At 36.4% G+C, this 25,058-nt stretch overlaps 2 protein-coding genes across 2 annotated transcripts in view; one reads left to right on the forward strand and one right to left on the reverse strand.

Annotated features, from left to right (window-relative positions):
• The window catches only part of STYX (serine/threonine/tyrosine interacting protein), a 64,084-nt gene extending 48,259 nt beyond the window's left edge, over positions 1-15,825 (forward strand). Inside the window, exons 10-11 of the mRNA XM_010588638.3 lie at positions 3,528-3,621; positions 10,244-15,825. Of these exons, the coding sequence (XP_010586940.1) occupies positions 3,528-3,621; positions 10,244-10,317 (168 nt within the window). The 3' untranslated portion in view covers positions 10,318-15,825. The remainder of the gene's footprint in view (positions 1-3,527; positions 3,622-10,243) is intronic.
• On the reverse strand, positions 10,819-23,614 carry GNPNAT1 (glucosamine-phosphate N-acetyltransferase 1). The gene is made up of 5 exons (XM_003408625.4): positions 23,461-23,614; positions 22,200-22,262; positions 19,272-19,399; positions 17,821-17,882; positions 10,819-16,830 (listed from the first exon to the last, which is right to left on the reverse strand). The coding sequence occupies exons 1-5, from the start codon at positions 23,612-23,614 to the stop codon at positions 16,683-16,685; spliced, it is 555 nt and encodes a 184-aa protein (XP_003408673.1). The 3' UTR covers positions 10,819-16,682.
• Between the last annotated feature and the right edge of the window lie 1,444 nt (positions 23,615-25,058).

Below are 25,058 nucleotides of genomic sequence, written 5' to 3' on the forward strand. Positions count from 1 at the left end.
ATATTGATCTGGAAAAATCTGAGGGTAGCCTAATTAAAAAAAAAAATTCTGCCCTTAGATGTCTTGATTTTGGGGGGGGTGGGGTATAGTGATCCTAGGTGTGCATAAGATCCTTTGTCAGGATATACTTGTTGATTGGGCTGTATCAGTTTTTTCTGACTTGTAGTACATTTTTGCATCTTGCCTTCCCTTGTTTCAGAAAAGTTTTTTTTTTTTTTAATTAGTACTTATTTTGTTTTGCTTTTGTTCTGTTTTGTTTTCTTGATTTTTCACCCTAGGGATATATTTTATATTGGCCCCCTTTGTCTTCTATATCTGCCATTCTCTTTAATTATTTTCAACTTTGTTCTTTCTCCTTTTTTCTTGAGTTTTCTCTGGGTTGTCTTTCCCGATATGGTTTCATCAAATATTTATTTGGCACTGTTTTAGGCACTGGCAATAAAGTAGAAAACAAAAGAGGCAGATCTCTGCCCTTCTGGAACTTACTCTAGTGGGGGAATTTTCCTTTGTTTACTGGAAACAAAGGAAAAATAGTAGATGTAATTGTAATGAGTCTCTTGAGAAAAATAAGGCCCTGAAAGGACTATAAGACAAGAATTGCATTTTTAAAAGGGTTATTAGAGAAGGCCTGAGAAAGTAAAGACCTGGAGTAGTTGAGAGAACAAGCTATACAGATATTTTTGGGAAAGCATTCTAGGTAGAGGGGGAATAATAAGTGCAAATGCCTTCAGGTGGGAGCCTGTGTAGTAGTTTCAAGGAATTTCCAGAAGGTCTATGTGCCTGAAACAGAGTAAGGAAATAGAATAGTAGGGAATGAGATATGGGTCACATGTTTGGCTTTTATTTTGAGCAGAAGAACGACTTCTTGTAACAGGATCACTCTGGCTACTGTGTTGACTATAGACTGTAGGGACAGTGTGGGGCAAAGTCAGAAGCAAGTCAGACCAGTTAGGAGTCTATTTTAATAATCCAGTCCAGAGAGAATATTAATCTGGACCAAGTAGTAGCAGGGGGCATCGTAAGAAGAAATCAGATTCTAGATTTCCTTAACGGTATAGCTACAGGTTTTGCTGATGGATTGGATGTGATTTTTGAAAGAGAGGAGATAAGGATGACTCTAAGCCATTTAGCTTGAAAACTGGAGTTGCTGCTTACTGATAAGTGGGAGGAAACCTTGATGGCATAGTGGTTAAGTGCTAGGGTTGCTAACCTAAAGGTCGGCAGTTCAAATCCACCAGGTACTCCTTGGAAACCCTATGGGGCAGTTCTGCCCTGTCTTATATGGTCGCTATGAGTCAGAATCGACTCAACAGCAGTGGTTTTCATACCGGCTATGGGGGAAACTGCATGAAGTGAAGGTTTGAAGGGCATAAAATCAAGCCTTCAGTTCTGGTCATGTTAAGGTTGAAAGAGCTATTAGGCAGTTATATGTAAGAATGAAGCTGAAGAAAAAGAACCAAATATTTAGGGGTTGTCAGTATATAGATGCTGTCGAAAGCCTAGAGACTGGATGAGATCAGTAGGGGAGTGAGTGTGGATAGAGAAGAATTTCAAAGACTGAACCCTGATGCACCCCAACATGTAGAGGTTGGGGAGATGAGGAAGAATAGCAGAGGAGACTGAGGAGTGGCCAGTGAGGGGAGAGGAAAATCAGGGTGATACAATGTCTGAAAGTCAAATGAAGGAAGTGTTTGCAAAGAGAGTGACCACGATGTCACAGGCCGATAACAGGTTACATAAATGAAGGGCCGAGAATTGACATTAGGTTAGGAACACGGGGTCACGGGTGTCCTTGACAGACGGTTTACATGGAGGGTGGGGGTACGCATAATTGCAGAGAGTTCAAGGGAAAGGGGGAAGAGAGGAGTTTGAACAGCAAGAATAGGTAATTCTAGTAATTTTGCTTTGAAGAGGAGAACAGAAATGAAACAGTAGTTAGAGGGGGAACTGGGGTTAGTAGAGGATTTTTGTTTATTGTCTAAGATGGGAGAAAGTACAGCGTATTTCTGTGCTGATTAGAACAATCTAGGAGAAAAGGGGAAATTGATGCTGTCTGAGAATTGCATAGTTCAGTCTATTTGTTGATTCTCTTATTCATTTCTGAAGGTTTTTTTTTTTCCTTTTCCATTTCTTTGTTCAGTTCTGATAGTTGATGTGTCATCTTCTGTTGTCACATTTCTTCCATGGATCCTTTTATCACCTCTTTGAACTCATTTCAGGGATGCAATATTCTCTTTAATAGAAAATTATTTGTTTGTAATTTTCACCTGTGTTCATGATGTAATGCTGTGCTCTTTGTATGCCTTTTGGTTATAATGTTGCATTGCTTTTTTTTTTTTTTTTCCCTCTTGTAGCACTTTTGCGTAAGGCCTGTACTGGTTCCTTTTTTTTATTACTGTTCATCCTTGAATTGGGGATATTCTTCTTAGATCAGCTCTTTGCCCAAGAGTTGTGGGAAAGGGACCAGGAGAACTGTTGTGGAAGGCAGACAGCTTGAATTTTCCCAGTTGTCTTGGGAGACTTAATATGCCTTGCCTCTTCCCTCAGCCCATTCATACTTCTTGATTTTGTAATACTACACAAGGGATTACTGGTTTTATCCTTGGGTCAGCCCCATCTTTGGAGGACTCTGAACTGTAGGTACCTGCTCTGTCTCATATCTGCAGAGTCAGGCATCTTCTGTGCCTACCTTACTCTGATTCCATTAAATGTATTTTATTGTGAAATATAAAACACATACAGAAAAATATGTAAAATGTAAATAAACATCTGTGTAACCACCACAAAGGTCAAGAAATTGAAAGTTTCCAGGACCCAAAAGCCCTCCTGATGTTCCTTTCTTCTTGAGGAAGGATGCTGCAATCACAACTCTCTTTCTCACTTCATGAAGGTCACCAGTATCCTGACCTATTTGATAATCACTTTACTTTTCTCCTTATTCTTCTCATATTTGGGGTTATGACTATTTCCTAGCTTTATCAAATAAGTTTTCTATTGTTTTCAGAAAGGAGAGAAGAGACAGAAATGCCTTTATTCCTTTAACTGGAAGTACAAGTCTATTGTTTTTAAGGAATTAAAAAAAAACATACATATGCAAATATATTAAATATATTAATTTGATTTTTAAAATATTTTACAACCATATAGGTCCCTTTGAGTCGGAATCAACTTGGCAGCAATGGGTTTTGAGTTTTTTGATAGCATTTTATTCTTACTGAACTTTATCTCATTTTTAGAACCATTTTATGAGATTGCCAGTTCAAGGTGTTCTGTTTGTTTTGTTTTAAGAGAGTAAGTCAGAGATCATACAGCGAACTCCTCAGTGGCAGAGGACACATTCTGACTGGCAATTCAGTGTGTGATACCCTAGTGCAAGCTATCGGCCTGATTTGATTTATAGTTGTCAGAAGTTGTGAAATTATATGAGATAGGACTTTTAAACCTGCATTTCTCTTACAGTATGGCAACAGATTTTTCATTGTAAGCTAATTTAAATGTATATTCAAGTTAATTAAAATCTTTTTTAGGAATATGAAGCCATCTACTTAGCAAAACTGTCAATACAGATGATGTCACCACTGCAGATAGAAAGGTCATTATCTGTTCATTCTGGCACCACAGGTAAGGATTTTCTCTTTTTGGAGAAAGCTGGGGGAGAAACGTGGTGGTGTGAACAGTGGAGCGCTTCTTTTGCTAGCCACAGATTACACTGAACAATATAGTTGTTTAGAAAACTTCGGATAAACTTTTAAATTAAAGCAAGATAATTTCAAAAGGGTTGATTTTATAATGAATAAATGTGTGTTGTTTTGAGCTTCTCCTGTATATACACCATTGTGCCAAGTCAATTAGAGTATACTAATTAGAAGACCGTTTTCTTCTTGTTTAAGTGTGTTAAGTAGCATGACTGTCTTGCAAAGATTAAAAAGAGGAGTCTAGAGAAGAAGCCTTGATTTTACTAAAAACAAAGGGTGACTAATAAATGAAAGCATGCTTCAAGTTAAGTAGGCTAATTTGCTGTCAATATTTCAACTCTTTCTCCCTTCCATCCCCATTTCAGAAGAGCCCTCCCTGCTTTTTAAGTTAATTATCCAGGCATGCTCTCAAAATACCTTTTAACTTTACCTTCCTTCTCTAAGACCTTACTACTCTTGTTTAGTCCTTTTTTTTTTTTTTTAATTATAACGAGTATATATATAATAAACCATTTCAACATTTTTTACATGTATAGTTCGGTGACATTAATTACATTGATCATTTTGTGCAATCATCACCACTATCCGTTTCCAAATTTACTCTCTTTGTTTTCACTCTACTAGAGGACTCGTTGTTGTTGTTAGGGGCCGTTGAATCGGTTCCAACTCATAGAGACCGTACGCACAACAAGACGAAACACTGCCCGGTCCTGCGCCATCCTTATAATTGTTATGATTGAGCTCATTGTTGCAGCTACTGTGTCAGTCCACCTCGTTGAGGGTCTTCCTCTTTTCTGCTGACCCTGTACTCTGCCAAGCGTGATGTCCTTCTCCAGGAACTGATCCCTCCTGACAACGTGTCCAAAGTATGTAAGACACAGTCTCACCATCCTTGCCTCTAAGGAGCATTCTGGCTGCTCTTCTTCCATGACAGATTTGTTCGTTCTTTTGGCAGTCCATGGTATATTCAATATTCTTCGCCAACACCACAATTCAAAAGCATCAACTCTTCTTCAGTCTTCCTTATTCATTGTCCAGCTTTCACATGCATATGATGTGATTGAAGATACCATGGCTTGGGTCAGGCACACCTTAGTCTTCAGGGTAACATCTTTGCTCTTCAACACTTTGAAGAGGTCCTTTGCAGCAGATTGGCCCAGTGCAGTGCATCTTTTGATTTCTTGACTGCTGCTTCCATGGCTGTTGATTGTGGATCCAAGTAAAATGAAATCCTTGACAGCTTCAGTCTTTTCTCCATTTATCATGATGTTGCTCATCGGTCCAGTTGTGAGGATTTTTGTTTTCTTTATGTTCAGGTGCAGTCCATACTGAAGGCTGTGGTCTTTGATCTTCATTAGTTTATAAGTGCTTCAGGTCCTCTTCACTTTCAGCAAGCAAGGTTGTGTCATCTGTATAACACAGGTTGTTAATGAGTCTTTCTCTGGTCCTGATGCCCTGTTCTTCCTATAGTCCAGCTTCTCGGATTATTTGTTCAGCATACAGATGAACTAGGTATGGTGAAAGAATACAACCCTGACGTACACCTTTCCTGACTTTAAACCAATCAGTATCCCCTTGTTCTGTCCGAACAACTGCCTCTTGATCTGTGTAAAGGTTCCTCATGAGCACAATTAAGTGTTCTGGAATTCCCATTCTTTGCAATGTTATCCATAGTTTGTTATGATCCACACAGTTGAATGCCTTTGCATAGTCAATAAAACACAGGTACACATCCTTCTGGTATTCTCTGCTTTCAGCCTGGATCCATCTGACATCAGCGATGATATCCCTGGTTCCACGTCCTCTTCTGAAACTGGCCTGAATTTCTGGCAGTTCCCTGTCGATATACTGCTGCAGCCGTTTTTGAATGATCAGCAAAATTTGCTTGTGTGTGATATTAATGATATTGTTCTATAATTTCCACATTCGGTTGGATGACCTTTCTTGGGAATAGGCATAAATATGGATCTCTTCCAGTCAGTTGGCCAGGAAGCTGTCTTCCATATTTCTTGGCATAGACGAGTGAGCACCACCAGTGCTGCATCTGCTTGTTGAAACATTTCAGTTGATATTCCATCAATTCCTGGAGCCTTGTTTTTCGCCAGTGCCTTCAGAGCAGCTTGGACTTCTTCCTTCAGTACCATCGATTTCCTGATCGTATGCCACCTCTTGAAATGGTTGAATATCGACTAATTCTTTTTGGTATAATGACTCTGTGTATTCCTTCCATCTTCTTTTGATGCTTCCTGCATCATTTAATATTTTCCCCATGGAATCCTTCACTATTGCAACTCAAGGCTTGAATTTTTCTTCAATTCTTTCAGCTTGAGAAACGCCAAGCATGTTCTTCCCTTTTGGTTTTCCATCTCCAGCTCTTTGCACTTGTTGTTATAATACTTTATTTTGTCTTCTCGAGACACCCTTTGAAATCTTCTGTTCAGCTCTTTTACTTCATCAACTCTTCCATTTGCTTTAGCTGCATGACGCTCAAGAGCAAGTTTCAGAGTCTCCTCTGCCATCCATCTTGATCTTTTCTTTCTTTCCTGTCTTTTCAGTGACCTCTTGCTTTCTTCATGGATGATGTCCTTGGTGTCATTCCACAGCTCGTCTGGTCTTCAGTCACTAGTGTTCAGTGCATCAAATCTGTTCTTCAGATGGTCTCTAAATTCAGGTGGGATATATTCAAGGTCATATTTTGGCTCTCGTGGACTTGCTCTGATTTTCTTCAGTTTCAGCTTGAACTTGGATGTGAGCAATTGATGGTCTGTTCCACAGTCGGCCCCTGGCCTTGTTCTGACTGATGATATTGAGCTTTTCCATCATCTTTCCACAGATGTAGTCAATTTGATTGATTTCTGTGTGTTCCTTCTCATGAGGTCCATGTGTACAGTCGCCGTTTATGTTGGTGAAAGGAGGTATTTGCAATGAAGAAGTCGTTGGTCTTGCAAAATTCTATCATTTGATCTCTGGCGTTGTTTCTATCATCAAGGCCATAGTTTCCAACTACCGATCCTTCTTCTTTGTTTCCAACTTTCACATTCCGATCACCAGTAATTATCAATGCATCTTGATTGCATATTCGATCAATTTCAGACTGCAGCAGCTGATAAAAATTTGTGTTTCTTCACCTTGGCCCTAGTGGTTGGTACGTAAAGTTGAATAATAGTCGTATTAACTGGTCTTCTTTGTAGTCGTATGGATATTATCCTAACACTGACAGCGCTGTACTTCAGGATAGATCTTGAAACGTACTTTTTGACGATGAATGCAACACCATTCCTCTTCAAGTTCTCCTTCCCAGCATAGTAGACTCTATGATTGTCTAATTCAAAATGGCCAATACCAGTCCATTTCAGCTCACTAATTCCTAGGATATCGATGTTTATGCGTTCCATTTCGTTTTTGACAATTTCCAATTTTCCTAGATTCATACTTTGTACATTCCAGGTTCCGATTATTAATGGATGTTTGCAGCTGTTGCTTCTTATTTGAAGTCTGTCAGTTTGTCGTACTGTGGGGGCTTGTGTGCTGCTGTGATGCTGGAAGCTATGCCACCAGTATTCAGATACCAGCAGGGTCACCCATGGAGAACAGGTTTCAGCTGAGCTTCCAGACTAAGACAGACTAGGAAGAAGGACCCGGCAGTCTACTTCTGAAAAGCATTAGCCAGTGAAAACCTTATGAATAGCAGTCGAACACTGTCTGATATAGTGCTGGAAGATGAGCCTCCCCAGGTTGGAAGGCACTCAAAAGATGACTGGGGAAGAGCTGCCTTCTCAAAGTAGAGTTGACCTTAATGACGTGGATGGAGTTAAGCTTTAGGCACAACTCAGAATGAGAAGAAACAGCTGCAGAGTACTCATGGCATCTTTTTATTTATGGGGTTTTTTTCCTCACAATTCACTTGAGTTTTATTTGAACCAACAGCCTTATAAAGTAGAACAGGTTATGTGCCTAGTTGGTGTCAGATCTGGAAATTGAGCACAGGTGATCTGACCCACAAGCCTAGCACTCATTACACTATACTGCCTGTAGTGATAATGATGCATGTGCATCCCTAAGGAGCACCTTACTAATTATCATGGAATCTTTTATTTCCTTTTCCACCCTTTCTAATCACTTTCCAAACCCTGTAGGATCTGTTTCCTTGGTATCTTTAAAATTCCTTTCCTTTCTTTTTTCTTATAGTATCCTTAATCTCAAATCTAGTTTAAGTCCTTATTGCCCCCCCCCCCCCCCCCCGTTATTTGGTCATTCCTTTCATTGTGGCCAGGCTTATTTTCCTGAAAGATAGTCCTAATAATGATATTTTCTCTTTTCAAAAGTCTTCATTCTTACAGAAGAAAATCTAGGGTGCCATAGGTTGTAATTAAAGGCCGTTACGATTCTTCTGTTTGAATCTCTCATTGTTCCCCTTTAATTATGCACTCCAGAAAACTGAGCAACTGATGGCTTCCTGTGTGTCTTCTCCACCTAGAATGCATCACATTCAGTCTCCTTATTATTAAAAACTTAGCTCCGATGTCATCTCAAGAAGACTTTATGACTAACTTTCTGTTCCCAAAACCCCTAGTCATTTGGACTTTCAATAGAGCATTACCTGTATCTCATCACTTTTGCCTAAAAAAAAAAAAATCGCCATCGAGTCAATTCCTAATCATAGTGACCCGTATAGGACAGAGTAGAACTATCCTATAGGGTTTCCAAGGTTGTAATCTTTATGGAAGCAGATTGCCACAGAGCAGCTGGTAGGTTCGAACCGCCAACCTTTCAGGATTAGCAGCTGAGTGCTTAACCACTTTTTACCTTACATTAATTATTTATGTCTCTTATCTTCCCTACGTTTTTTTTCCTTGACTGCTAGGAAGCTCAGCACTTCATCTGAAACTCAGTCACAGTAGCTTTATCTAGCCCTGTGAGTGGCATATGCTCTTCCTTATTCTATTGTATTGATACTGTATTTTTATCTTTACTTTATTAATCTTGGAGCCCTGGTGGCGCAGTAGTTAAGAGCTCAGGCTGCTAACCAAAAGGTCAGCAGTTATCTTATAGTGAAGTATTAGCTTCATGTTTGCATCTGCCCTCTGAATTAACAGTGTTACTATGATTTAGCACAACCTTTAGGACAAAAATTTATGGCCATTCCATAGTTAGGCAAATGACAGCAAACTCTTTACCAGTTTTCTGTTTTCCTAAATTTTTCTTCCATTTAAACTCAGATTTCTTGATTAAAACTATTGGGCATATAGGGATAGCTTTGATTCTATGTGGGAAATTACTGTACTAACAGCCTCTGATTTAAAGAGCAGATAAAAGAAAATGTCTTCTTTATCCTGTACATGCCTTCCCTTTTCCCAGCCTTTAATCGTGTTGGTAATGAAACTGTAGCTTTAGTGGAAAAATATTTTTGGTTGTTTTGATAGTAGCATCTGTGATAGCAAAAGATAATTATATCTATAAAATAAAATCATACAAATATAAAATTAATTGCTTAAATTTTATGTCCTAGGTTATATGTTCATGGGATAGTGTCTTAGTTATCTAGTTCTGCTATAACAGAAATACCATTAAGTGGATGGTTTTAACAAACAAATGTATTTTCCCACAATTTAGGAGGCTAGAAGTCTGAATTCAGGGTGCCAGCTCTAGGGTAAATCTCTGTTGGCTCTGGAAGAAGGTCTTTGTTTCTAGCTTTTCCCTCCCGGTTCCTTGGAGATCTCCATGTGTCTTGGCATCTATTTTACCCCAACTCTCCTTTGCTTGTCTGTTTAATCTCTTTCATATCTCAAAAGAGATTGACTCAAGATGTACACCCTACACTAATCCTCCTCATTAACATAACAAAGAGCCCAATCCCTAATCATATTATAACCATGGGCATAGAGGTTAGGATTTACAGCACGTATGTTTGGGGGACATAATTCAATCCTTAACAGATAGAAATCATAAAGTCTATAACCAAACATTTATATACTACTCTCTCTTTGAAAATTCTATTTCCAAACTGTTTTAAAAATTAACGTTTATTGTATGCAATACTTGAGGATCCCTGGTGGCACAGTGGTTAAGTATTCAACTACTACTAGCTGAGAGGTTGGTGGTTTGAACCCACCCAGCGAATCCACTGGAAAAAGACCTGGCAGTCTGCTCCCATAAACATTAAAACCTAGAAAACTGTATAGGGCAGTTCTACTCTGTCATAGGCAGTTGCTTTGAGTCAGAATCAACTAGATGGTGCCTAACAACAACAATATATGCAAAACTTAACTCTGAGGAAGAAAAATGAAACAGGGCTGTCATGAAGATATAAAGTTATTTGGGTAAGAAAAGGATTTATTAAAGCTTACTTAAAATTTTCATAGTGTTACATATGGGGCGGTTCTACTCTGTCCTACAGGGTCACTATGAGTCGGAATTGACTTAGAGGCACTGGGTGGGACTAGGGTATACACAGTATAACTTCATGAAAAAACAAATTAGCTGTGACATTCTAACAGATGAATTTATTAAGTTCCCATTTTATGTTATATTCATACAATAACTTTTAGGCAGTTTGAAGAGAACACATGAAGAAGAAGAAGAGTTTGGAAGCATGCAAGTGGCGACTGCACAGAATGGCTGATTCGAGCAACGTTATAGAGGATGTGAATATCTATTTGAGAAGGAGAAAATACTAGAGAAATAATAATGTGAAATGGTAAAAACACAGGTAGTTTCTTTTCAGTTATATGTTGCTTCCAGACATGTTTCTCTGTAACTTGTCGAGCGACATTTTAAGAAGATTTTGGACTTCTACAATAGATGGCACTGATGGTTTTAGTCCCTTTTTTTTTTTTTAAACTTTACAGTTTTATTATAAACCAAGAATTTTGGACTTGCAAAGAGGTATTATTGCAATAATGCACTTTTCATACTTGAAATTTATTTGTATGATATAGTTATTACTTTAAACAAAATGCAAGTTAGGGGGGATTTGTTTATAAAATTTGGGTAATTTATAACAAAAGAATACTAAATTTTGCTAAAATTCATTTTTTGTTCTATAACATTTTTAAAATAATTTTACAGTTCAGTTTTATGATGGAGCTTCTTACAGAAACATTAAAATGCAGGAATCTGCTACATTTCTTTTTTGGTATCACTCAATACCTTAATTATCCTTTTTTTTTTTTAATTCTCTTGATCCTTTATTAATAGTCTTAAATCATGACATTAGCTAATTTCTCTTACTTTAATATGATCCAATTATTGCTTCCTTTTCTATTACCTTCCTAATTTGTTTATTCTATTTAAAAAAAAGTTTAATGAACAAAGGAAAATATAGTACCAGATGCTCCAAAAAAGGATAGTGTTAACTTTCACATGACTTTCTGTTTTACATTTCTTTTGGTAAAAGCCAAATGTTGTATTTGTTCTTTTCAGAGTCACCTAGTCTTTTTTCTTTGTCCAAAATGGTTCTAAATAGAGTATGATATACCAGTGTAGCACTATTTTCTTTTTCTTAAATGAAGCCCAGAAAAGTGCCTTGCATCATTTTAAAAAAAGATAAATCCTCATGACCTCCAAATTAATATGTAGAACAGTGAAAAGTTCTTAATGTTCTTCTGTAATTTTTTTTTAAACCATAAATTAGTTAAAACTGAGAGTATGAGGCTTGAAAACCTCAGTAAATTATTTGGAATATGGAACGTTTACTTCTGTTCATTTTATGTTGTCTTAATGATTCTGTGAGGTTGCTCAGACAAAAGCTTTTCTTTAAAGATGCATTTATTGGGAAAGGTGATTTGTGGGAGACTTTAGTCTGTTTTAAATTAACTTTATAATGAGTTCTTTAAGTTAATCCAAATGTCCCCCCATAATTTGCATTAGCAAAGTCACTTTATGGATCCTTGGTTCTCCATGTTTTTATTTATACATATAACAATTGTTTTAAGAAAAACATTTTTTCTATTTAAGTATGTGATGTGAGGGAGGAGAGGAGTGTTTTTAACTTTTTGTAGCTTATGACTTTAGGGTAGCACAAACAAAACTTCTTTGTATCTCAGTTTTCAGTCCTCTCTTGAGGTGCTTTACTAATGGGAATGATTTCCATACATTCTCTTGGTACCAGGAGGTACTATGCAAGGTAACTTATTACACCGAGTTACTTGCTTTCTTTTTCTCCCTTTGATGTAATAATACAGTAAAAGCTTTTTTGTCCAGCAGAGTGGGAGAGTGGAAATGAAGTAAAATGCTTTGGTAATTAAGAGTTAATTTCTGTGGTATTCACCACCCTAAAAACAGCATATTGTTAATCCCATTGTGTCCCATTGTGGTCCAGTATTCGGTTGTGTAATTAGGTCATTTGGTGTAGTGGTCTAGTGGGGTCAAGATTTGCATTGGGTGTTCAGAAATATCAGTTGGTAAAGTGCCAGATAACGCAGCTTTCCTGGGTATAATTCACTATTGGATAGGTCAGCAAAGATCTGTCTTACAAGCTAAGAATCTATGACATTTCATTCTGCAAAACTGTCTGCTTAAAAGATTCTTCATAATAGTAAATTTAGGTTTTAAAAATGAGGCAGTTAAGATTTTTTCTTGTTTCTTAAGTACACATATTCTTTTTAGTAGTCTGACCAAAAGTACAGATTTTGGTTATTGGTATTAATTTACAGCTGAAAATTTTCCACTTTTTCTATCCACTATAATTTTTACGCTGTCACTAAAGTGCCTGCCCAGCACTGTATATTACAGTCTCACAGACACTAGAAAAAGGGACTGGCTTCATCTTGGTTACAGTGTTAATGTGGGCATTACATAGGGTTTATTCTTTGTTCCACTGCAAGTTTCTTTTTTCTTGAATCCATTCTTCTACCTACTGTTACGTAGTTCTTCTAGTAGCTCTTCAACTGTTTGGTTCCATTTCTGTGATTCCTTTGTTTCCACTAATGTTTTCTGATAGACAGTTAACCAAGATACATTTAACCAATCATGATTTATTTTCTAGAGTATTTGAATAATGTATGTAATCTGGGCACAGAATTTAAAGTGACATTGTATGAAAACAGGAAAACTGCCATTACTGTCTATTTCGGAAGTATGAATAACTTAAATACTGAAAATATTCTAATTCTTAATGGCAGTATTCTTCTAATTTCAGCTAATTGGTTCATGTTAATTTCTTACTAGATGTTTAAACAGCAGTTACTTTTGTTTATTGGTATCTACTCCATGGTGGAAATGATAAACCGTGATAGCATTTGCTACAAACTCTCAACCACTTAACTTTTAGAGCAGAATATTAGTTTTGGGGGATTTTGTGCTTTGTCTGAGTTTAGAAGTAATGTCAGAAAATGTTAAGCATGTCTTTTTTAAGAAAATATAAGATTTCTAATTGTCTTATTACCATGGAAATTCAAGTGAGTTACAAGTATTTAACTGCAGTCTTGAATTATAAAGTTGGGATGTATATATCAGGGTCTCAACTTGATGTAAAGTAAATGAGCAGTTACCTGGCGGATTTTTTTTTTTTAATAACTGGTTTAATCCATAATTCCATAACAAACTTCATTTCAATATTTATATCTTTGTGTATTTGACATTGCTCCAGTAAGGATAGGAAGTATCTGAAAATTAAAAGATTTTAATTCTTCTGATTAGAAAAAGTAAGTTTCTAGGGTCTTTGAATGCTGGATTTTTTGTCTTACCCATCCATGGCAGCTAAAAAAAAAAAATCACTCAGAAATATTCAGGTTTACATGTTAGCTCCCTTTCATAGGGAGTTGTCATACCTCACAGTTCAAAGTGTATTCTATAGATCAGTAACATTATACTGACATGTAATTGCAATTTACTATGCAGCAAAATGATTCAAGAAGAAAAATAACCTACAGTGTCTATTTACCTTTGTATAGGCAATTGCTTTACTCTGCTTTTAACAAATATTTGTATTTGGATAAAATGCTTATATGTGTGTGTAGGAATGTCACAGTGCAAAATGCTGCTAGCCTCGGCACAAAGTATTAAAATTATTTTGTGAAGAGTGGTGGTTGTATTAAACTATTGTGCCATTATACCTCAAAAAATTGAAAAGTTTATTTATACTGCTATGCCTCAGAACTTCTTTACTTAGATTGTTAACTTCTGGGTTAAAGTAATCCAGTGTTACTCCCGTGGATTGAAAAGGATGAACGAACATGAGATATTGAGAACCACTTAAGAGTATCCCTCAAAATATCGTGGTCACGCACAGAAAAAATATCAATAGTCCATGTGAATTAAAAATTCCACCTTAAGTGTATTTTGAAGGGTTAGTTGATCAAGTTTGCGATCAGAAGTGAGGGAATCAGGTCCAAAAGAAAGAGTAGGTCATCCATAGAACATCTTTCAGCCCATTAAAAAATACTACTTTTTCTTACAGTACCCTCTTTGCCTGTGTTAGCCTACCTATATTCTGTTTTTCATCACATCTAAGTTGCCATCACAACTATACCATTATTTTAGATACCAATAAAAGGCAAAGTATTGCTGACTAAACTATGACAAGCCATTGATCATAAAATGCATCCAAGTTTCAAGTGTAAAAAAATGTGCACCTTAAGAGTCAGTGAAATACAAATGTACAAACTATGAGACAGTAAAAATCACAACTGCCACTTCATTATATCTTTTCAGAAGCAAACAGTGCTCCAAAATGTGGTAAATATAGTTCATATATTATGAAATAATGTTTTATGAAGCTTTTTTGTACTTGAGTTTACTCACAATATAGCTTAGAAAATCATAAACATACTCTTGTTAACTGAAGTTAAATATATAAGTCACCATTTTCCTCAGTGACACAATTTTTATATACTGTACCTTATAATTCCGTTTCTTGTGGAAAGAATTTAAGGTAAGACCTTTACACCATTTAAACGAATTTATTGAAATACCAACCCTTTAAGACAATTTCATCTCAAATTGTTAAGTGGTAACAAATGTAACAGAGCATTTAATTTTGCCTTTTACTAGGCTTTTTTTTAACATGGGTTTTTAATTACCAGAATGTACCTAATAAAGCCAAGGTTGCAGGACTCCTGAGAAGACAAAACTAGCTTTATTGTTTTCACTAGAGACCAAATCAAAACCAAACCCGTTGCTGCTGAGTCAATTCTGACTCATAGCAACCATAAAGGACAGAGTAGAACTGCCCCATAGGGTTTCCAAGGAGCGGCTGGTGCATTTGAACTACCGACCTTTTGGTTAGCAGCCAAGCTTCCAACCACTGTGCCACCAAGACTCCCACTAGAGATTATCAGAGTTAATCTGGGAAGCTCATCAGCAGATAAGTGTTGTACCATCTTGGGTGAAGGGTTTCTATTGTAAAAGTTTTGGAAAGCTGACTTCAGGTGACTGCATGGAGGGAAATCTGAAATCTGGTTAAGTTAGGTATGAGTCAAAAAGGTAGGAAACAGTTGGTCTTTACTTTCCAAGCTCATTTTAACAAAGAGTACACAAAACTAAAATTTAATGAACTGTGACTCAAGACTCAAGATAATAAAATACTTAAGAAAAGCACAGACCACATTAGGATTCTAACAAAATCATGAACAGATTTAATGTAACATGGAATGCAAAAGATTAGAACCATTAATGAAGTATCTCATTCTTTTTTCAACTTAAAAAAATAATTAAAATAAATAAAATCAAATAGGGTGGTGACCAGAATAACATATTAAATACAAAAGCTTCCAACAGCATTTTAAGAATACGACAAATACAGTGTGATGTGTTTTTAGATATTCACTTAATTTTGTAATACTCCATTTTTCATAAAAATATTACTTCAGAAGAGACTTGATACCCATGAAAGATGAGAAATCAGGTGAGAAGTATATCCCAGGATTTGCTAATTCACTGTTAAATAGTACCTTCCAAAACCTGTTGCCACCAAGTTGATTCTGACTCCTAGCAACCCTACAGGACAGAGTAGAACTGCCCAATAGGGTTTCCCAAGTGGTAAATCTTTAAAGAAGTAGACTGCCACATCTTTCTCACGCAAAGGAGCTAGTGCCTTTGAACTGCCAACCTTTCAGTTAGCTGCTGAGTGCTTAACCACTCACTACACTACCCAAAAAAAAAAAAATCAAAGCCATTGCCGTCGAATGGATTTCGACTCATAGTGACCCTACAGGACAGAGTAGAACTGCCCCATAGTTTCCAAGGAGTGCCTGGCAGATTCAAACTGCCAACCCTTTGGTTAGCAGCCATAGCACTTAACCACTACACCACTCAGGCTCCTCAAATAGTACCTTACATATCCCATTGTATTTGCTCTTAGGTACATTTAACAAATGAATAATTCATAGATAAAGACAGGTGGTATATGAGGATTATATAAACTTAGCTATACATTCAGATTGTTTTACTTTCAATCTTGTCACATTTTATAAGTTAATTTTCATTTCTACTCCTTTTACCTGACCAGGTTGTTTGCTGGTATTAAGATAAAAAATGTTGGAGTGTACTACATTTAGCTATAATTTCTAACTTACTCAGTACCACATAATTAATATTTGGTAAATGATACACCCCTAAGTGGTATTTAGATACGTTTCTTTAAAACAAATACTAATGTTCTGAATGTGATAAGAAACAGCCTTATTCAGTGTATATATTTTTAATGAGCGGTACACATAGCAGACATTTAACTCCTTACTACCCATATTCTTGACTACCAAGAAATGAAGCCAAACTTTAGAAAAATACAAGAAAAAATTCAAGTTAAAAATATATTCCTTTGGTTAAAAATCATACCGTTTATAATATTCATTTGTAATCTAAACTCATAGCATGTCCCACCAGCCCAAGTTAATCTTCTAAATGTCATTAGACTTGTAGTATTACAATGTTTTTTCAGTCCAATATTTATGGAGGTCAGTGAGTTGCAGCAACAAAACAATTTAACTCTAGGAAGAGTATTACGCCTTGTTGCCCTTTTACAGTTAGTTGTCTCTTAAAAAACTTTTACTTTAGAAACCTCCGACACATGTAGTTTTCTTCAGACACTGTATATCCAAACTTTTTATAGAAACCAACATTTTGTGGTAGACATTCAAGAGTAATCTTGTAACAGTTCAGTTTCTTGCTTAGCAAAGTAAGGGTTGACAATAACCTGAAATTTAAAAGGGAGGTGGGGGGATAAGCATAGAGCATTTGTTAATAAAAATGAATTTTAATAACTTACTATGAATATTATTTTTAAAAAAGACCATTTATATTAGAAATAGGTTTAGATTCTTCCCCTTGCACTTATTTAAATAATTCAAATTTTAAGTGGGTAAGCATTTAAATCACCCAAAGTATTTTATTTGACTTCAAATATACTTTATCTTATGATCTCCAGCCCATTAATAAATAGAACAAATACAAAACTCACCCTTAAATCCTCATTAAAAGTAAGTTTTAACATTAATTTTAACACTAAAGATTATCTGCCTTTCAAAAACATGGCTTAAATTATTTTGTAGACAGTTTTTCCCCCTAAAATCAAACTACTTACCAGGAGTTGGCATTCCCATATAAAATGGGTATATAATCATTTATTCTTTAATCATTTAAAAATCTACTTAAGTATTTGTTAAAGTATTAACTCTGGATTAGTCTAATTAATATGAAGTGGAAACAAAACAAAAAAGTATATACTTTCCTTACATATCCTGAAAGAATCCAAACCCAGTATAAAAATGTGGTTCTTAACTGCCTTAAACCAAAAAACCAAACCCTTTGACTCCAACTCATGGCAACCCCATGTGTTAGATGGGGAAAGAAAAACATCTACAAAAATTTGCCTGAAGGGTTTTCTCATGTTTCCATAGACAAAATCGTATCATAAAAAAAAGAAGATCTCAATTGAAAGTTATAAAATTATAAAAGGTATGACTAAGTTAAATGGACTAGTATACTAGAAATTGGTCTGTTTTGTTTACTCATGTGTCCCAGATACCTAGAATAGTACCTGGCACATATCAGATGATTGATACTTATTGAGTGAATTCTTTAAAACTCAGAAGAGGTAATAACAGGTATCTTGGCAAGAAAACTATAAACTGAAACAGAAAGATTATCTAATTTACCTAAGGTTACCTTGTTTCTGCCTACTTACAATTTGCCAAGCTGCTTTCCTCTGCATTCATCACTAACGACAACATCTTCTACTCTTCCTCTCTGAAAATATTGACAGTGTTTAAAGAATTAAGCATCTAGCTTTGTTTTCAGCTAAATCAACAAGTGACAGTTGATAAGAATTCACTGATAAAAAGAAGTATGTTTTGTATACTTGAATGTCATAAAAACTAAAATGTAAATTCTCTTATTATTATACAGGGGAATAGTACAATGAACCAGGTTGTGGCCTGATCTTGTTTAGTCTATATATCCAACATCCCTTTCCCACAGTTTCAAAGCAAACCTCAGAGTCCATCTCACCAAAATGTCATCTTATCATGAAAGTAATACACCCACCACCCTACTCCAAATACAGTTTATTAATTTCAAGTGCAGAAACCTCACCAAAATTCATAAAGCTCAAAGAATACATTTAAATGTTCCTGTTTTACCCTATCTTGACATCTAATCATTGCATTACACTAGTTCCCCATTATCCTGTAGTTCTGCTTTCAGAGGTTTCAGTTACCTGTGGTCAACCTGGGTCTGAAAATATTAAATGGCATTCCAGAAATAAACAGTTCGTAAGTTTTAAATTGCATGCCATTCTTTGTGTGATGAAATCGTGCACCTTCCCGAGCCCTCCTGCCTGGGACATGAAGCATCCCTTAATCCAGCATACGCATGCTGTATATGCCACCTAATTAATCAGTTATCAGATGGACTGTCAGAGTGTTTGTGTTCAGGTAACCCTTACTTAATAATTGTTCTATTTTATTATTAGTTGTTAATCTCTTACTGTGCCTAATTTATAAATTAAACTGTAGCATAGGTATGTATAGGAAAAAACATAGTATATTTAGGGTTTGGTATTGTCTTCTGTTTCAGGCATCCATGGGGGGTCTTGGGACATATATGCCACAGATAAGGGGGACTGCTGTACCTAGGTTTTCTTTACTATTTCATGTGAGTTCATCAGGGATGAAAGAGCTCTATAAGCATTAGGAGTGTCACAATTAGGGTAGAATATAGGATTCTGAACTTTTAGCACCTGGAAACGGATGGGAATTTGTGCTAATGTAGTATATTCAAGGTAACGTTTTTGAAAAAAATAGCCTCAGGACCCAGCATTTGGGGTTTTAAACATTACTGTCAAGTTGCACGATAATGACTTGATTTCTCTAGAACTATACCAAAGCTAACAGTACAGAAAAATTTTTAACAATTCATACTCTTAATATATTTTCTTTCTCATAGCTCTCAGAACACAGTAGGAAAATGCCTGCTACTAAGTGTGATTTCTAAGAAGCAAAACTTTTCTCAAATAATAGCTCTGATTTTACAGCGAAAGCAGTGAGAAAACAGGATTTGTCTAAAGGTAACTCAAAGTCTGTTTTGCTAGAAAACACCTGTCTGTTATTACTCATAATCATTAATGTGAATTCATACCTTAGCACAGGAATGGATGAATTTATGTTCTATTATCAGAGTTGCCGTAGCAACAATCCGTCCTAGAGTCACATCTTCCACAACTGTAACGTAATAATCTCCAGATTTCTTCATATGCTCAAAAGATTCTGTGAGAATTGCAAAACAAAATGTTATCTGGTAGACATTTAGCCGACTTATTTTACAGTGCTTTAAGTGGAAGTTTACAAATCAAGTCAGTCTCTCATACAAAAACCTATACACACCTTGCTATGTACTCCTAGCTGCTCTCCCCCTAATGAGACAGCATACTCCTCCTCTCCACCCTGTATTCCCCGTGTCCATTCAACCAGCTCCTGTCCCCCTCTACCTTCTCATCTCGCCATCAGACAGGAGTTGCCCACATAGTCTCATGTGTCTACTAAAGCCAAGAAGCTCACTCCTCACCAGTTATCATTTCCTGTTTTATCATCCAGTCCAGTCCCTGTCTGAAGAGGTGGCTTCAGGAATGGTTCCAGTCTTGAGCTAACAAAGGTCCGAGGACCATGACCTCTGGGGTCCCTCTAGTCTCAGTCAGACCATTAAGTCTGGTCTTTTTACGAGAATTTAAGGTCTGCAAATTCTCTGTTCTCCTGCTCCATCAGGGGTTCTCTGTTGTGTTCCCTGTCAGGGCAGCTGACTTAATATTTAAAGCCATTTTACCAAAGTAATTTGTCCTTTCTGTCTCTAATGAAAATATTACATTATTAAAAATATCTAAGTATTACATCATCCTGAGACCAGAAGAACTAGATGGTACCCGGCCACAACCAATGACTGCCCTGACAGGGAGCACAACAGAGAACCCCTGAGGGAGCAGGAGACCAATGGGATGCAGACCCCAAATTCTCATAAAAAGACCAGCCTTAATGGTCTGACTGAGACTAGAGGAATCCCGGCAGTAATGGTCCCCAAACCTTCTGTTGGCCCAGGACAGGAACCATTCCCGAAGACAACTCATCAGACATGGAAGGGACTGGACAATGGGTAGGAGAGACATGCTGATGAAGAATGAGCTACTTGTATCAGGTGGACACTTGAGACTGTGTTGTCATCTCCTGTCTGGAGGGGAGATAGGAGGGTAGAGAGGGTTAGAAACTGGCAAAATTGTCACGAAAGGATAGACTGGAAGGGCTGACTCATTATGGGGAGAGTAAGTGGGAGTATGGAGTAAGGTGTATATAAGCTTATATGTGACAGACTGACTTGATTTGTAAACGTTCACTTAAAGCTCAAAAAAAATTATAAAAAAAAAGTAGTTGATATATCAGCAATCAGCATCAACTGGAATATAGTCCATACATTTTAAAAACCTGTTAGAAAAATGAAGTAAGGCTAATATAGGTATTTTAGGTGAACCAAAAAACCCACTGCCATCGGTCAATTCCAGCTCACAGCGACCCTATATGACATAGTAGAACTGCCCCATAGGGTTACGAAGGAGCGGCTGGTGGATTTAAACTGCCAACCTCTGGTTAGCAGCTGAGCTCTCTACGGCCCCAAGGCTCCATTTTAGGTGAATAGCACTTATAAACTCTAGATGTTGCCACTTCTGTGACTAAAGGATTAAAACTGTTTAGTATCTTCATTAGTTACTTTGAATAGGTTTCTTTAACTTTTACTTACGCTCAACATATATTTGAATAGAAAACACAAAACTGCAAGCTGTTTACATGGCTGCATTCTATGATTTTTTTATCTTTTGTTCATCTTTCTCTTTGTGAGCACAATTATTTCATGATTATATGGTCTTTTTTTTTTTTTTTTTTAAGAAATAGAATCATGATTTTTGTTTCCTTGTGAAGTAAGTGAAAAACGTGTCCACTTCCAAGTAATTTTCCCAAGGTTGTATAGCAAATGGGAGTAAAGATGGAATACTTTCCCCTTACACTGATTTAGTACTTACATTGCTAAAATAACATGGTTTCTCCTCTAATCTGATGTGCATGCAAAGAGGAATTCAGGAATAAAAACTGAGCCTAATAGTATCTCATACGGTTTATTTCCAAGGTCTTATTCTAGATAAGGGAGCCCTGGTGGCACAGGGTTAAGAGCTCAGCTGCTAACCAAAAGGTCCGGAGTTCAAATCACGAGCTGCTCCCTGGAAACCATATGGGGCAATTCTATTCTACTATAGGGTTGCTATGAGTCGGAATCAACTTGACACAATGGGTTGGTTTTTTGGTTTTATTCTAGATAGTAGTCTGGAATGGGAAGAAGGAATAAATTCAGGGAAGGAAAACAATGAAGAAAATGATGGTCTTCATTCTAGGGAGGGTCAGATAGAGTATAAAACAAAATTAATTACTGAGGGAAATAAAGAAATTATAGGTAACAGGAAAAGGCAGTGTTGTACAAAGGACACTGCCAGAACACTAGACAGAAAACAGTGAGGTTCTAGTCCTTTCCTTACCACTATCTACCTGATCTAAGGCAAGTCATTTGACCTATCTAGATTTCCATTTTCTCATATATAAACAGAAGGGGCTGAATTAACTTTTAAGATACCAGCTAACTTAAAAATTCAATATAAATGAACCAAAAAAAAAAATTTAGAATATATTTGCTTACATTTTTGACTTGGTTGATGAAATTTCTACAAATAACCTAACTACATGAAAGGAAATACTACAATAAACAAAAAATCTCTAGAGCTGCAACTAGACCATAAGCTCTAGTAAAGTATCTAAAAGAAGTCAGGTATTTTACAAAACAAGGTAATTGCGACATTTGGATTCTAGTTCAACCACATTAAATATTTAAATAAGAAAATAGCTAATTTGTTATCTGAATAACTTCCAGATATTTGAACAGAAACACACATTGGTACTCAACAGAACTCTAAACAAAAAGAAAATCTTGTTTGCCTTTATTTCTTCTCATTCAGGAAAAATAGGCTGTAGTACTTACTCATAAATTGCTCAGGGTTGACAACTCCAGTCTCTGTCAGCTGACCCAGTACCTTAAAAAAACCTGGTTTTGTAAAACAGATTTCAAGTCATGAGAAGAGCAAATAGAAGGTATTATACAAAAAGAAGTAATGTGTTAAGTTGGTGAGATTATGGGCAATTATTTTTCCAAAAAGTTCCATATTGAATCATCTTTAAATTATTAAGATATATTAAATGGAAACCTATTATTCTTTCTGTAATCACTATATTTAACAAAGAAAAATAGGTTCACCAGTGTTTTTGCCTGCATAAAATTTTTGCTGACCTTAATATTTAGCTGGAATTCCTGGGTGACGCAAACAGCTGCTAACCAAAAGGATGGAGGTTCATGTCCACCCAGTGGTGCCTTGGAAAAGCCTGGCAACCTACTTTGAAAAATCAGTCCTTGAAAATCCCATGGAGCACAGTTCTACCCTGACACACATGAAGTCACCATCAGTTGGAGGCAACTGGTTTTAATACTCAGCCATCACTCATTTTTTTCAATGTAATATGCATTAATTCAATGCAAGGGATGCCAAATTTTCCCAGATATGTGATTCAGCTTTATTTGAAAGTGCAAGATTTTCACTATGACCAAAATGATATAATTTATAAACTATAAATATAATATTGTTGAGATTGATTTTTAAAGATCATTAATGTTCATTAATGTTATCTTAATGTAAACAGCACATTTTTTTGAATTTTGAGAATCTCAACTTATATACATTCAGTAGTGAATTTCACCATAATCAATTTTTTTAGATTTCCAACCAAAAAAAACTATGAAAATTAAGAGGTGATTTTTGATTATCAAAGTTTGAGAGAAAAAATATTTTGGAGACTTTAGATGTTAAAAAAGAAGAAATACATGTAGACAAAAACCCTTTGCAACTTATCCAAGGCCAATTATCTCCACCCTCACTCTTCCATCTTTTTAGAGAAGATTTTCCTTATGCATCATTATGCACAGTAATTTCACCTTTGTTTATAAGAAATCTTTCTGGCTTCTTAGAAGGGAACAGTGTTGTATTTAAATCATTTGAAATTATTTCACAATATTATTTGGTCTTAGGCATGACATACACTGTAGCAGTCACGTTAAATGTTAAGTGCAAAAATACTTCAAAAGTCAAATATTATTTCTAAAAATCTTCAGCAACATAATAGTTTGTGGAGAAAATAGAAGGCTAACTATAATTTTAACCAGGATTTATAAACTGAATTTGAGTCCATACCTCTATTTAAATCAGCAGTACAAAGAGGCCTCAAAACCAAGCCTTCTCCAGGATGTGTTGGCGATATGGCTGGAGAGAACGTGGCTGTATTCTGGCTCCAGTCCACTTCCTTGAGTAGACTTGGGTCAAACATAGGAGTTTCATCAGGTTTCATTTTTGTAATAAGGTCTAAAACAAAATTTTAAATGTTAAGGCATTTTATTTAATAGAAGAAAAGCTACTATGATTGCCAAGAAAGTTTCTTAAATATAAATTAATACAGTTAGAAAAATTATTTTAAAAGTATGCAAGATATTTTAGCTTGTCTTAAATTTAACATCAAATGTCGCAACTACAGATATATTAAAAAATCATTATTACTATCAGAGGGAAAATAGATTATTAACCAAAGAACCAAGGGAGCAGTCAAAGGACTAATGTCCACATGAACCACAGCCTGCGTGACCCCGAGACTGATGGTGCCTGCTACAATTACCGACTGCTCTGATTGGGATCACAACAGAGTGTCCTGGACAGAGCAGAAGAAAAATGTAGAACGAAAAATCAAATCCACAAAAAAGATCAGACTTACTGGTCTGACTGAAACTGGAGGAAACCCCAAGACTACGGCCCTAAGACACCGTCTGACCCAGAATTGAAGCCATTCGCCATTGCCGGAGACCACCTTTCGGCCAACAATATATAGGCCCATAAAATAACACCCAAGAGGAACGCATTCATTAGAACAATCAATTATATGAGATCAAAAGGACATTTGCCCAAAAGCAAAGATAGGAAGGCAGGAAGGGGTAGAAAATCCAGACCAAAGGAAATGGGGAACCCAGGCAAAAATGGGGAGAAGTGCTGACACATTGCGGGGAATGCAGCCAATGTCATGGACACTTTATGTACAAACTATCCAGTGGGAAACTAACTTGCTCTGTAAACTTTCACGTAAAGCACAGTAAATAATAATAATAATAAAAAGAAATTGGATTAGTAAATGACTAAGAAGAGTTAAGTTTTAAAACCCTATTTTCTAGCACATCTTTTAAAACATTTTTTCCTTTTCTACCATGTCTTTCTGCCAGGGGCTCCTCGGAAGCTCTATGGGGCAGTTCTACTCTGTCCTATAGGGTTGATATTAATGGGAATCGACTAGACGGCACTGGGTTTACCATGTCTTTTAAAACATTTTGTCATTTTCTAGCATGTCCTTTAAAACATTTTCTCCTTTTCTAGCATGTCTTTTAAAATATTTTTCCCTGTGGACTGGTGTTTGCTAAGTTGAGGGCAGTGGTGATTCAGCAGTAGAATTCTCATCTTCAATTCCCAGCCACTGAACCCTGGTGGCATAGTGGTTAAGAGTTCATCTGCTAACCAAAAGGTTGGCAGTTCGAATCCACCAGCACTCCTTAGAAACCCTATGGGGGCAGTTCTACTCTGTCCTGTAGAGTTGCTATGAGTCAGAATCGACTCAGTGGCAACAGGTTTGGTTTTTGTTTTTTTTTTTTTCCGGCACCTTAGCACAGCCACCACTTGTCTTTCAGTTGAGCCTTGCATGTTGCTATGATGTTGAACAGGTTTTAGCAGGGCTTCCAGAATAAAACACTAGGAAG

The sequence above is a fragment of the Loxodonta africana genome, chromosome 10, assembly GCF_030014295.1.
Source record: "Loxodonta africana isolate mLoxAfr1 chromosome 10, mLoxAfr1.hap2, whole genome shotgun sequence".
NCBI classification, from domain to species: domain Eukaryota; kingdom Metazoa; phylum Chordata; class Mammalia; order Proboscidea; family Elephantidae; genus Loxodonta; species Loxodonta africana.

Coding starts and splice junctions, on each gene's coding strand:
- GNPNAT1 (XM_003408625.4), bottom strand. CDS start 23,614: ATGAAACCTGATGAAACTCCTATGTTTGACCCAAGTCTACTCAAGGAA. Junction 17,883..19,271: donor TCATCCATTCCTGTGCTAAG/GTATGAATTCAC, acceptor CAATATTTTCAG/AGAGGAAGAGTAGAAGATGT. Junction 16,831..17,820: donor GGAAAGCAGCTTGGCAAATT/GTAAGTAGGCAG, acceptor TTTAAATTTCAG/GTTATTGTCAACCCTTACTT.